The sequence below is a fragment of the Priapulus caudatus genome, unplaced genomic scaffold, assembly GCF_000485595.1.
Source record: "Priapulus caudatus unplaced genomic scaffold, Priapulus_caudatus-5.0.1 Scaffold756, whole genome shotgun sequence".
Taxonomy (NCBI): Eukaryota; Metazoa; Priapulida; class Priapulimorpha; order Priapulimorphida; family Priapulidae; genus Priapulus; species Priapulus caudatus.
Window position 1 is genome coordinate 43,089 of NW_014577817.1, and position 12,266 is coordinate 55,354.

At 42.0% G+C, this 12,266-nt stretch overlaps 1 protein-coding gene across 1 annotated transcript; it reads left to right on the forward strand.

Moving 5' to 3' along the window:
* Positions 1-828: 828 nt before the first annotated feature.
* On the forward strand, positions 829-2,534 carry LOC106813328 (THAP domain-containing protein 4-like). The gene is made up of 6 exons (XM_014817451.1): positions 829-1,086; positions 1,287-1,440; positions 1,590-1,789; positions 1,910-2,002; positions 2,132-2,268; positions 2,405-2,534. Exons 1-6 carry the CDS (start codon positions 934-936, stop codon positions 2,532-2,534), a joined length of 867 nt encoding a protein of 288 aa, XP_014672937.1. The 5' UTR covers positions 829-933.
* The last annotated feature ends 9,732 nt before the right edge of the window (positions 2,535-12,266 follow it).

Genomic DNA, 12,266 nt, shown 5'->3' on the forward strand with positions numbered 1-12,266 from the left:
CGTAGAAACCTTTTCACGTGACTTGCTAACATTAGAACAGAAGCGAGCACCATATGATCCCCTCACCAAAGCGCATTTTTTTTCTACTTGTCCTAGCCGTACAGTACAAACATACAAATAATATAAAACATAAAATTTGAGCCAAAAATGAATCTCGTCCGGTTGTCTTGATTTTCAACAAGCCCCATCCAACAACGAACGGGCCCGACCTATAAGTAGATAATACGTCAGTAGTACGAGTACTAGTAATAGTAGGCCTATAGTGATTTGTTTTCACTGCGATCCGCAGTGTTGATTTGCCGATTTGATCTTGTCTCCCCACCTTCGTTATACTAGTTATAGTCCCTTGGACCTTTGAAGACTATTCTTTATGAGGTTGAATAGTGTAGTAAATCGACATTTTGTCTCACAGACCAGAGTTTAGTGTACGAGTTGCAATGCGATTATATGAAACATGCGTGCCGGGCTCAACATCCTTGTCGAGTCACTGCCCTCAACTACAGTAACAGTAACACACCTTGCGCAGTATTCTTATAGACATCGACATAGACATACCTAGATATAACCAACTTAAACCAAGACAAGAGTAACGCAGGACATCAATAGTAAATATATATAGTCTTATCTGAATAATAAAAAACTTGTACTCGCGAATCTATAAATAAATCTGCTAAATGGCTTTAAATTTATTACATAAACACAACATTACAGAGTAGAGACGATGTGCACATGCCTGTGTAAATTATAATACCAGGTAACGCAGAATAGTGTTAACGTAGTATTTGCAGTAAATCAGAATGTACAGTCAGTACAACTCTTAGTTCTTATAGTAAAGTGTATATTATTGTATTATTATATTTATAGCACAACTTGTATTGCTTTTTGGTTATTACAGCATCACGGTACAAGTGAGTCGACAACTCTGTGAGCGCAATGCCACATTGTGCGGCACCCAACTGCACAAATGCAGCAAACAAAGGATATAAAATGCTCGTATTTCCAAAAGATCCAAGTCGGAGGAAACAATGGGTTATTAACTGTCGACGTGACAAGTGGGAGCCCACAAACTCCAGTTACCTGTGTGAGGTATACCTTATACAAAATGCAACATGAACTTCCCCCAATTAAATGATAGAGAATACACAACCTGAAACACATATACCTATAAACATATAACTATAGCCCTGGTTGGAATACAACAGGCCGGGTATAGCAGGGTTCACATTGCGACAGTTACCTTGAGCCATATTAATAGCCAATTAATTTTACCTCAACTCTTTCTTCAGACTCATTTTGAAAAATCACAATTTGAGCAAAATAGACAGGATGGAAGAAAAAAACTGAAACCAAATGGCATCCCGACGTTATTCGACGTGCCGAATGCACCAAAGCGGTTGGAGGTTAATCGCAAACGAAATGCAGCATCCCTGGCGAAAATTGGTATATATTCACATATTATAAAGAGAACATAATAGAGATCTCTATTATGTACTCTTGATATTATTCATATCATATGTATGCAATTAAGTATAATGTGTGTGCGCGCGCATGTGCCTGCATGTCCATACGTTTGTATATTGTTTTATCAGAGACTATCGAGGAATGTGAGAGGCCGATGGATACTGGACCAGGCTTCATGCATTCCTATACTAAGCCCCCCATGGAGCTCCTCAAAAGTGCTGATGTAGAGGACGCTGTTGCATGCGAAAGTCATGATCCACCTCCTGCGCCAGACGCATGCCAGAACTGTGAGGCCTTGAAGTTAGAGATTCGCAGGTTAAGGAGGCAGGTGAGACTGCTTATAATTATATATAAATGCTATATTGGGTCATCTATTTCTCGTTTGATCTACAGTGGTGCGTAAGTCTTATATGTACATATGCTTTTATGTAACTTAATTTACACCCAGATTGACAATCTCATAAAGCAGCAAGACTCGATGGTATCCAGCATAAGTGGTGTGTTCAATACCGACCAAATAGAAGCGATGAAACTACCACAGGTATATTTTTACATAAATTTAAACAGATTGATAATGCTATTGCTGATTGCAAATTGATGAACTTATAGCTCATTGCAATTAAACTGTAAATAATATTACAGAAAAGTTAGAAATGGTTTCTCTTAATAGGGGTCTAAAAATGTGAGATGGTCACATGTAACAGTGCGTGAGGCAATGCAGCTAAGGTGCGTCCTGGGAGTAACAGGGTACAATTTTCTGCGAGAAAAAAGTTACCCGCTGCCAACACTCAGAACCCTGTGTTACAGGTTGGTATTATTGATCATGTATACATAGATATGAATACAGTTCTATGTATGTGTGTGCGTGTGTTTGTGCATTCATATACATTTATAGTGATGAAAATTGCAATTGTAAATAAATCATATGCCTCACTTCTTCTAGGTTTCAAAACCTAGAATTTTCACCAGGGATACAGGAGACTATAATAGATCTGCTTGCAGTAAAATTAAGCCAGATGAAGCCAGAAGAACGCCACGCAGTTCTTGCAGTCGACGAAGTNCACCGCGCTTAGCCACTAAGTAGATATCATAGCACGGTAGTAGAGCGTGCGCTGCTGGATGCCCAAATCTCCGCATCCGACGCTTCACTACATTTGAACATTCACAGCCACGGGAGATCACACATATCAACTTAGCCCTTAGCCGATCCCCTTTGTTTGGGCCTGCGTCTCCATTGCAATCCAACAGTATTCACCTGTGTTGATAAAACATTAAATGCTCTTCTGTTCGTACGAGCCTGTGCTCATTTGGGCAGAAACTCACACAGTCCACTGACGAAATTCTCGCGCGGGTTCTGCGCCAAGCTTGCCCCTCAGCTAAATAGAACGTATGCGCTGCTGGTCAGCGCCGCAGACACCTGCCCGTAGCGTATGTCATGGTGCACTGTCTTCAATGCAGCGAGGCCTGCCTGCCGGCCTACGCCGGCATGTTGCGAAGCAGTGCCGCCGCCAGACTGCGCGCCGGCCGCCTATAGTCCCACTAGACTGGCGCACCCGCCTTCCACCTTCGGGCTCTAGGCCTCTAAGTCACTCGAATGGCATGTAATCGCACGGGGTGAGGCAGACTCCCAGTCTCATATGAGCCCTTCATGTCCTTTCGCCGCAGCCCATCTTCGATCGATTACTGGGCGATAGTTGTTCATAAGGCGACATCGCACGACAGAAAATTTCGTCATTGTCTTCTGCCTGATTTCGCCGCCGCTGCCACACAGGCTACAAGTAGCCGCTGACGGAACAGATCGACATTATGTTGTTATAACAATGTGAACACTGTTACGTACCCAATGTCGTCTGCCCTCTGCTGGTCTCCCCATCTAAATTGTTGCAGACTGTTCCGCCCTAGGCAGCTATGATGCGGTGCCGCCGCGGAGGCGTGAATGCATTCGGCCGGCCGCCGACGGATCCATACGCTGCCAGCCGCCCTGCATACCTGCTGTCGCTTGCGACGTGTCCCTGCAGTTCCGGTCGCGCGTCGCCGGGCATGCCGCCGGTGGTTCTCGGCGCGAGGAAGCGGCGCGCGCGATGATTCGTAGCGCTGCCCCTCTTCTAGCACTTCGCCCGGTGTCAACACCTTCTTCCCACGCTCAACGACTTACCTCTAGTATCCCCGCTCTCATTACTGCGCGCATCTGCAGAGTGCGTTGATACGGGGTTTCCTTTTTTGCCTTGGTACTGCAAGCCGGCATGTCGTCGAGGCTGCTATTAGACAAATCCGTCCGCACAGCCTCGCGCTCCGCGGCTACTAGTGCTCCACTGCTTCGCTGAACAGATCCTGGTTGAGTTCTGGACGGTGTGACAGGCCCCTTGGTAAGTGTACGTGGACAACCAACATCTGCCACGTTACCTGCCATGATCCCAGTGTTAGCGAGCTCAGTAAAAACGTTAAAATAAGAGCAAGTAATTATGAACGCAGTCACAAAACTACCGCTTTTTGTGACATTTCTTACTGTTGTGCCCACAGGCATTAATGGAGAAGAAAGATACAAAAAAAAAAGAATAAAAAAAATGAAAAAAAATAATGATTGAACGCCAGTCACAAAATACTAGTACGTACCATACCTCTAAATTTTACAGTTTACCACTGTGATGTGTCACTGGCTATATCAACTTTCCTTCATAATAAACTTAACGCCCAACACCCAGCACACTTGCCGCTGGCGAGTGCTGCCTGTTTGGCGCGCTTCGTTATAATAATAATATATATAAAGGAAGGTAGGAAAACTGCCGTGTGCAGCGATTATTCCAGACGATCAACCTCTTCGTTCTGATTCCAAATTTTCGCACCAAACTTGTCAGGCCCCTACTGGAGAACGAATTTTATATATAACAGAGAAGTTGAAACGGATTAGGCTATACATGATCACGTGCCATACGGTGCCATGTTCCCATGCGTAGAAACACGGTCACGTGACTGGCTTAAAATGTAAACGACGACACATAGTGATATTACAATAACAAGCCGATCTCTTTTCGACTTTCTAGCGTGAATAAACCACTCAAATCAGTATAAAATGAAATTTGCAATGAATGTCCGGTCGTCAAGGTCTAGCCTGCATATCTCCGGGGTTAGCCTGCAACTGGATTCAGTGCTGCATTTTCAGACGCAAACGCGAACGGCTGTTAAAGAGTATAATAATAGATGACTGAGTATAGTATCCGTGATTGGTTCCCACTGCGGATCGGCGCAGTGTCTGCCACCTGCCGTCTTGACTTCTCGTCTTCCGCCTTCGTCGGACCTATACTAGTTATGAGTCCCTTGGACTTTGAAGACTATTCTTTCATGAGGCTGCAATAGTGTAGTAAATCGTCATTTGATCTCACGACAGTAGTGTTAGTGCTACATGACAATCGATGATGAAATGCGCGCGGTCATGACGACCCCTTCAAGTCATGCTCTCAAACAGACGGCTTGCGCATTATTCTTATACGACATCGACATGAGGCATGTACCTAGATTATACACTCAGGCAGCTAAACGCAGGAGACATCATGTATTACCGCTAGCTATACGTATATCTTCAGGGCAGTAAGCATAGATACGAAAGGAGTGTGACATCGAATATCACACAAGCGGAAATTTCGGTCATATTTACTAAGCCTTATTCATACCTACGATCTTTACTACGCTAACTACTCCAGCTTGAGCTCAAATCGGCGGACCCACAGTTACGATTCGGCGGTAGCAGTCGCGGCGAAATCGTTTTCCTCGTATACGAGCCCGCAATCTGGAGATACAGACTACAAACGTACGACACGATTTCCTCATTCTTTCGGCCATCAATCCAAAGGCCATTGCGCGAGCGCCGTGTGAGTGTGAAACAAAAGGCAGGTATCCTAACCCGCGCTATGCTGATCAACTCGCGCGCACGGGCATGTGGCTCGCTCGCGCGAGATGTACGGCCATCAACCACGTCGGTGAGCATTCAACCTTTGACCCGGTACACAGCTACACAGGCCGACCTTTCCCCTGCACATATGCCTGGCCGATGTCGCGTTCAGTGCAGTGGCAGCGCACCAACCGGCCAGATCAGCAGGCAGCGCTGTTAGCTGATCCCCGGCGTGCTCAAATCGTCTGCCCAGGAGGGCCACATTCGCTCACGGCCGGGGACCGGTTAGCAACAGCCTGTGGTTGGTAGGCTGCCTTTTCGTTCCTTGAATTTATAGGGCGCACAATGGCCTTTGGACTTGAAGTGGCACGCAGAAGAATGCGTAGGAGATCGTGTCGTAGCGTCTCTTAGTCTCCGTATTCTCCAGGAATTGCGGGTCGGGGGTGTATACGAGGACGATTCCGCACGATGCTACTGCACACATGTACTGTGTCGATTTGAGTCAACCGTTGGGAGTGAGTTGTACGCGTAGTAATGCGTAGGATATTATAAACGGCTAGCTAAATGACGACATTTCCTTGCTTTATTGACTGTAATCACTCCTTTCCCGTGCGCGGCGATTATCTACTCACTGATCATATACTATATATTTCATATATATATATATATTATTAAGTAATAACTGTACTCGCGGATCTATAATAGATCAGTAAATGGCTTTATTACATAAACACAACATTACAGAGTAGAGACTAGGGATATTTGCACATGCCTGTGTAAATTATAATACCAGATAACGCAGAAGTGTTAATGTAGTACGTAGTTGCAGTAAATAAGAATGTACATTCAGTACAACTCTTAGCTCTTATAGTAAAGTGTATATTATTGTATTATTATATTTATAGCACAACTTGTATATTGCTTTTGGGTTATTACAGCATCACGGTACAAGTGAGTCGACAACTCTGTGAGCGCAATGCCACATTGTGCGGCACCCAACTGCACAAATGCAGCCAACAAAGGATATAAAATGCTCATATTTCCCAAAGATCCAAGTCGGAGGAAACAATGGGTTATCAACTGTCGACGTGACAAGTGGGAGCCCACAAACTACAGTTACATGTGTGAGGTATACCCTATGCAAAATGCAACATGAACTCCCCCCAATTAAATGATAGAGAATACACAACCTGAAACACATATACCTATACACATATAACTATAGCCCCGGTCGGAATACAACAGGGTATAGCAGGGTTCACATTGCGACAGTTACCTTGATCCATATTAATAGCCAATTAATTTTACCTCAACTCTTTCTTCAGGCTCATTTTGAAAAATCACAATTTGAGCAAAAAAGACAGGATGGAAGAAAAAAACTGAAACCAAATGGCATCCCGACGTTATTCGACGTGCCGAATGCACCAAAGCAGTTGGAGGTTAATCGCAAACGAAATGCAGCATCCCTGGCGAAAATTGGTATATATTCACATATTATCAAGAGGACATTATAGAGATCTCTATTATGTACTCTTGATATTATTCATATAATATCTATGCAAGTATAATGTGTGTGCGCGCGCATGTGCGTGCGTGTACATACGTATGTATATTGTTTTATCAGAGACTATCGAGGAATCTGAGAGGCCGATGGATACTGGACCAGGCTTCATACATTCCTATACTAAGCCACCCATGTAGCTCCTCAAAAGTGATGATGTAGAGCACGCTGTTGCATGCGAAAGTCATGATCCACCTCCTGCGCCAGACGCATGCCAGAACTGTGAGGCCTTGAAGTTAGAGATTCGCAGGTTAAGGAGGCAGGTGAGACTGCTTATAATTATATATTTAAATGCTATGTTGGGTCATCTATTTCTCGTTTGATCTACAGTGGTGCGTAAGTCTTATATGTACATATGCTTTTATGTAACTTTACACCCAGATTGACAATCTCATAAAGCAGCAAGACTCGATGGTATCCAGCATAAGTGGTGTGTTTAATACCGACCAAATAGAAGCGCTGAAACTACCACAGGTATATTTTTACATAAATTTAAACAGATTGATAATGCTATTGCTGATTGCAAATTGATGAACTTGTAGCTCATTGCAATTGAACTGTAAATAGTATTACAGAAATGTTAGAAATGGTTTCTCTTAATAGGGGTCAAAAAGTGTGAGATGGTTACATGTAACAGTGCGTGAGGCAATGCAGCTAAGGTGCATCCTGGGAGTAACGGGGTACAATGTTCTGCGAGAAAAAAGTCACCCGCTGCCAACACTCAGAACCTTGTGTTACAGGTTGGTATTATTGATCATGTATACATAGATATGAGTACAGTTCTATGCATGTGTGTGCGTGTGTGTGTGCATTCATATACATTCATGGTGATGAAAATTGCAATTGTAAATAAATCATATGCCTCACTTCTTCTAGGTTTCAAAACCTAGAATTTTCACCAGGGATACAGGAGACTATAATAGATCTGCTTGCAGTAAAATTAAGCCAGATGAAGCCAGAAGAACGCCACGCAGTTCTTGCAGTCGACGAAGTTCAGATTGAGCAGGCACTGGAATATGACACCGTATGTAAACGTAAAAAAAATTACCGAATTCAATATTATTCCGGCTATTCTGTATAGCACTCAGCTCTGCGTTTTCGTTTAGTTATCATGCTCCTTTCTAATTTTAGACACTAAAGAGATTTATTGGAACGGTGTCACCCGAGATGCAGAGGCAAGGTGAAGCGACAATGCAAATGCAGACCTGCCAACCCTTACGATTTTTTCGTATACCTTACGAATTCCATGATGTTTCTACGAATGTACGATCAAACTGAAAAACTTACGATTTTGTACGACTTGTGAAAATTAATGTTTTTTACATTGTGAGCCGAGAAATAACTGGCGATTGTGGGCGCAGCCATATTGGATCACTCGTTCACGTTGTTCTCGCGTGATCTAGAGTTAGTCCCATCATTCATTGCATGCATAACATACAAACAAAATGGCCGCCTGCTGCAAGTAAAGAAAATCCTTACTATTTTCATGAATCACAGGTTGGCAGGTCTGCAAATGGCTCAACATGCTTTGTGCTTCCTTCTGAAAGGAATGTCAACGAAATGGAAGCAGTGCATTGGTATTATGATAGTTAAGATATATCATTGTATTTACACACGAGTTTCACCACAATATTTTTAAGACACTGTCATCCCCATTTTTTCTATAATAAAATATATACTAATGATTTCAAACAGAATTGCAAGTGGATCCTTATTGGATTTCTCAGGCAAACCAGTCTGTAATCAGGAGTGCATATAAACAAAATTGTATATCGCAAACTTGCAGCTTACTATTTTACGGGCGCTTCAATGCCATCTGGCTCCCTATGGCAAGTAGCATGTAAGATCATCGACTTACTTGGAGGACGAGCCATTCATGTCAATGCTATCGTGAGCGACATGGGGCCAGGGAACCAGAACATGTGGAAAAGTGCAGGGATCAAATCTACACGGTATTTATTTGATTTCAGTTTGAATTATGCGCAGTTATATCAGCTATTCCAATTGTACCACTATACCCACTAAAATGTATTTAACAAACCTGCCTAAATATGTCTTCCATTCACAGTGAGTGCCTGATTGAAAAAATCCCACACCCCCATGTCTCTTCCACTCCTGAGAATCCCCAGTGGCTATACTTCATAGCAGATGTGCCACACCTTTTGAAAAATATACGAAATGCACTGCAAACGCAGGACATATATTTGCCAGAATCTGTGGTCCAGCAAGAGAACTTGCCTACTCATCAGGTTTGATGCTTAGAAGTCACAATACTTAGAGACAAAATTACATTTTGTTTAAATTCTTCTACATAGTGTCTAATATAATAATATACTCTAATATATCAATAGATATATCGGATGCTGATTGCACATATTTGTCCATCTTATTTTAAAGTTCATAACATCATACAATTCACCCATTCACACCACACCGCCACTACCACGCAGGACTTGTTCCTGGCAAGTAAATTATATATAATACTTGGTATCTTTAGTATAATTTTAGTTACAAACGAAGGCCTGATTAAATAATTATGAGCTGAATTTAATTTTTCACTGTGTCGGGTCAGACAGCCACATATGTAAACTAGAAAAAGCAATCCTCACGATACGAGGATTAAAGTTCCAAAAAGCGGGGTGGAAGCCAATACAGAGTGGGCTACAGCTATCAATAAAATCCGTCCTTGGGCTGTACAATGACTTCGTGAAAGAGGGTTCCTTCCGCGACCTGCTTACAAGACGGTACTGTTTATGTTTCTGCATCATTCTTGCTTAAATTATAATTGAAATTTTTATGTTTTCAATTTATTAATTTATTTATGTACATAGGATAACAAGAATGTGAATAAAGATGTAGTTTTCTAAATGTATCATGTTGCCTAAATACAGGGGATTCCACTTGTTTGATATATAATATTAATATATANATCAAATAGCTGTAGGATCAGCGGGCCTGTTGTATCAAGAAGCTGTAGGCCCGGCATCGAAACTGTTGGCGGCGGGCCGACGTGAATTTCGAACACTGGTTAGATGAGCGCTGTCGCTCCGCGGCACTTGTGTTGTTTCATGTTAATTATACCTTTTTGCTAAATATAATGTGACATTGTGTAAATGTAAATAAAGTGTTTGATTTGAATTGAATGAATTGAATTATATCCTGATAGTGTGCTTGCTGTATATATTTATTTATTTATTACAACTAGCAGTAGTACTAGTGCAGATAAGGTCTATGTCTCCCTGGGTACTGCCGGAACGTACCCTGGGTACGGTCCGGTATACCGGAACCTACCCTGGTAACCATCTGATAGGGTTAGGGTGTAGGCGTAGGCGACTCTCTAGAATCGTTAGTGGAGTAGGCGAGGTACGGTCCGGCATATTAGATGGTACCAGGGTACGTTCCAGCAGTACCCAGGAAGACATGATATTGATAGACCCTACGGGCAGTAGGCCTACTAGAGGTACTAGTAACTAATATAAATAAACTAGTATTTATTTATTAGTTTAATAGTTATTAGTAGTAATATTGTAGTAGTAGTATATAGTATACTTATACTATTAATAGTTTAATAGTTTAAACTAGTACTAGAAGTATTATAAACTATTAAAGTATTATTATTAATTTAAGAAAATTAGACAGTTTTATCCAGCCGGCAGAAATAACGTCTGGAGTTAATACATTTTGTTAAATTAAACAACTTAAATATCAATTATGTATGCGCTACAAACGACGTAAAAGTAAAACGATGGCATATGTCACCCGATAATATGTAGGCCTACACACAAATGTCACAAACTGCACTGCAGCTCGAACTCGACGACCGATGATTTAGTATTTTAACCATTTACTTTTAGTGATTTACATTGACTTATCATTTAACATTTATGTTACTTACGCTATATTAATGCTTATGTAGTAAATGAAACATACCTGTAAGACTAAATGTCGATTTACTACAGTTATTAATGCATTATATATAGTTTAGTTTATTAAAAAATCTCCTGAAATACTGTCCTGGCTGTATAGCAGTCACCAACCGGCGTGTCTTCTACGCATAAACATGGCGCCGCAGCGGTGGCGTTTCACTTCTCAGTATATATTGTTCTCAGCCCCTACCAATCGATCGTACGACACTGTGGCTCCATCTTCTGAGAATATGGTGGTACTGTGTAGTTTTTGCCTGCGTTAATTAGTTGCAGGTGGCAGCTCTCTATTTCAGCCTGTAGGCTTGCGTAGGTAAATGGATGAGTGCTTACCTATTCTGTCATGCAAATAGTTGTTGCTACTACATACGATGGGAGCTTCCATCTTTAATCTGAAGACACTTAAACGTACGCGCCATCTCGTGGCAACTTTAATAACGATCCCAACGAACATTCCTTTGAGATGGTTCCTGATACCATCCCTGTGCCTTCCACTGTTTCGGCGTGTATGTGAACACATTTGGGACTAACAGGGTTTGCCACTGAGCAGAAAAAGCTGTAGGCCTGCAGGGCCTATAGCTCCTAAAAGCTGCAGGCCCAGCCAGCAAAGCTGGAGGCCCGCCAATTTTGGAGCAAATTACAGTAATAAAACAGCATATCATGTTCTTCCTTGTGTTTATTAGTCATTATCAATGTCCATAATCATAATCCTTCTGTGTTTCCTTCCTCTCGTCAGATGACTGTTCATGCTTCTTTGCCGGGGGCTCACAATTAAGGAAACGCCACATCGTTGTTATATGTAGCTCCTTGGTAACTACGACTCTCCACTTTGACAGCAGAGAGACAGACTGGTAGTCTGGTACACATCGGGGACTTCTATGGAGGTCTAAGGGCATGCCCCCCCAGAAATTTTTTGAAAATTATAAGCTCTGAAATGCAATCTAGAGCCATTTCAGGGTACTCCAATAGCTTGCAACTAGCAACACTTTTTGGTGGAAAAAGAAAAAATTATGTAAAATTTACCCACTGTAAAATTTTGATGGGCACTGGGGAATTCCGTCTGTGTTGAGTGTGTCCAAAGTAAATGTGTTTTGTAGACCTACAAGTTCTTACGTAGGGAAGCTTTTATTTAGCTACACCCTGTATAAAATGTATATAGTTTTTCCAAACGTTAAAAACAATATGACACGGTTAAACCTGAGTGGTGCGACGAAGCTGTACTGCTGTTTGCATGACTAGTAAGTAATACCACACGACATGCTTTGCAGCTACAGTGACTTATGTGTGTTAAAACTTGAGACAATTATTATTATTTACTGTATAATTCAACATGATATATTACCTAAATCTTCTTAATAATATTTTAGAACAGTATACTGGTCGTTTTAACTACAGGGCCGTAGTGGCCGCCACCTGGTGGCACTATTTTGAAAAA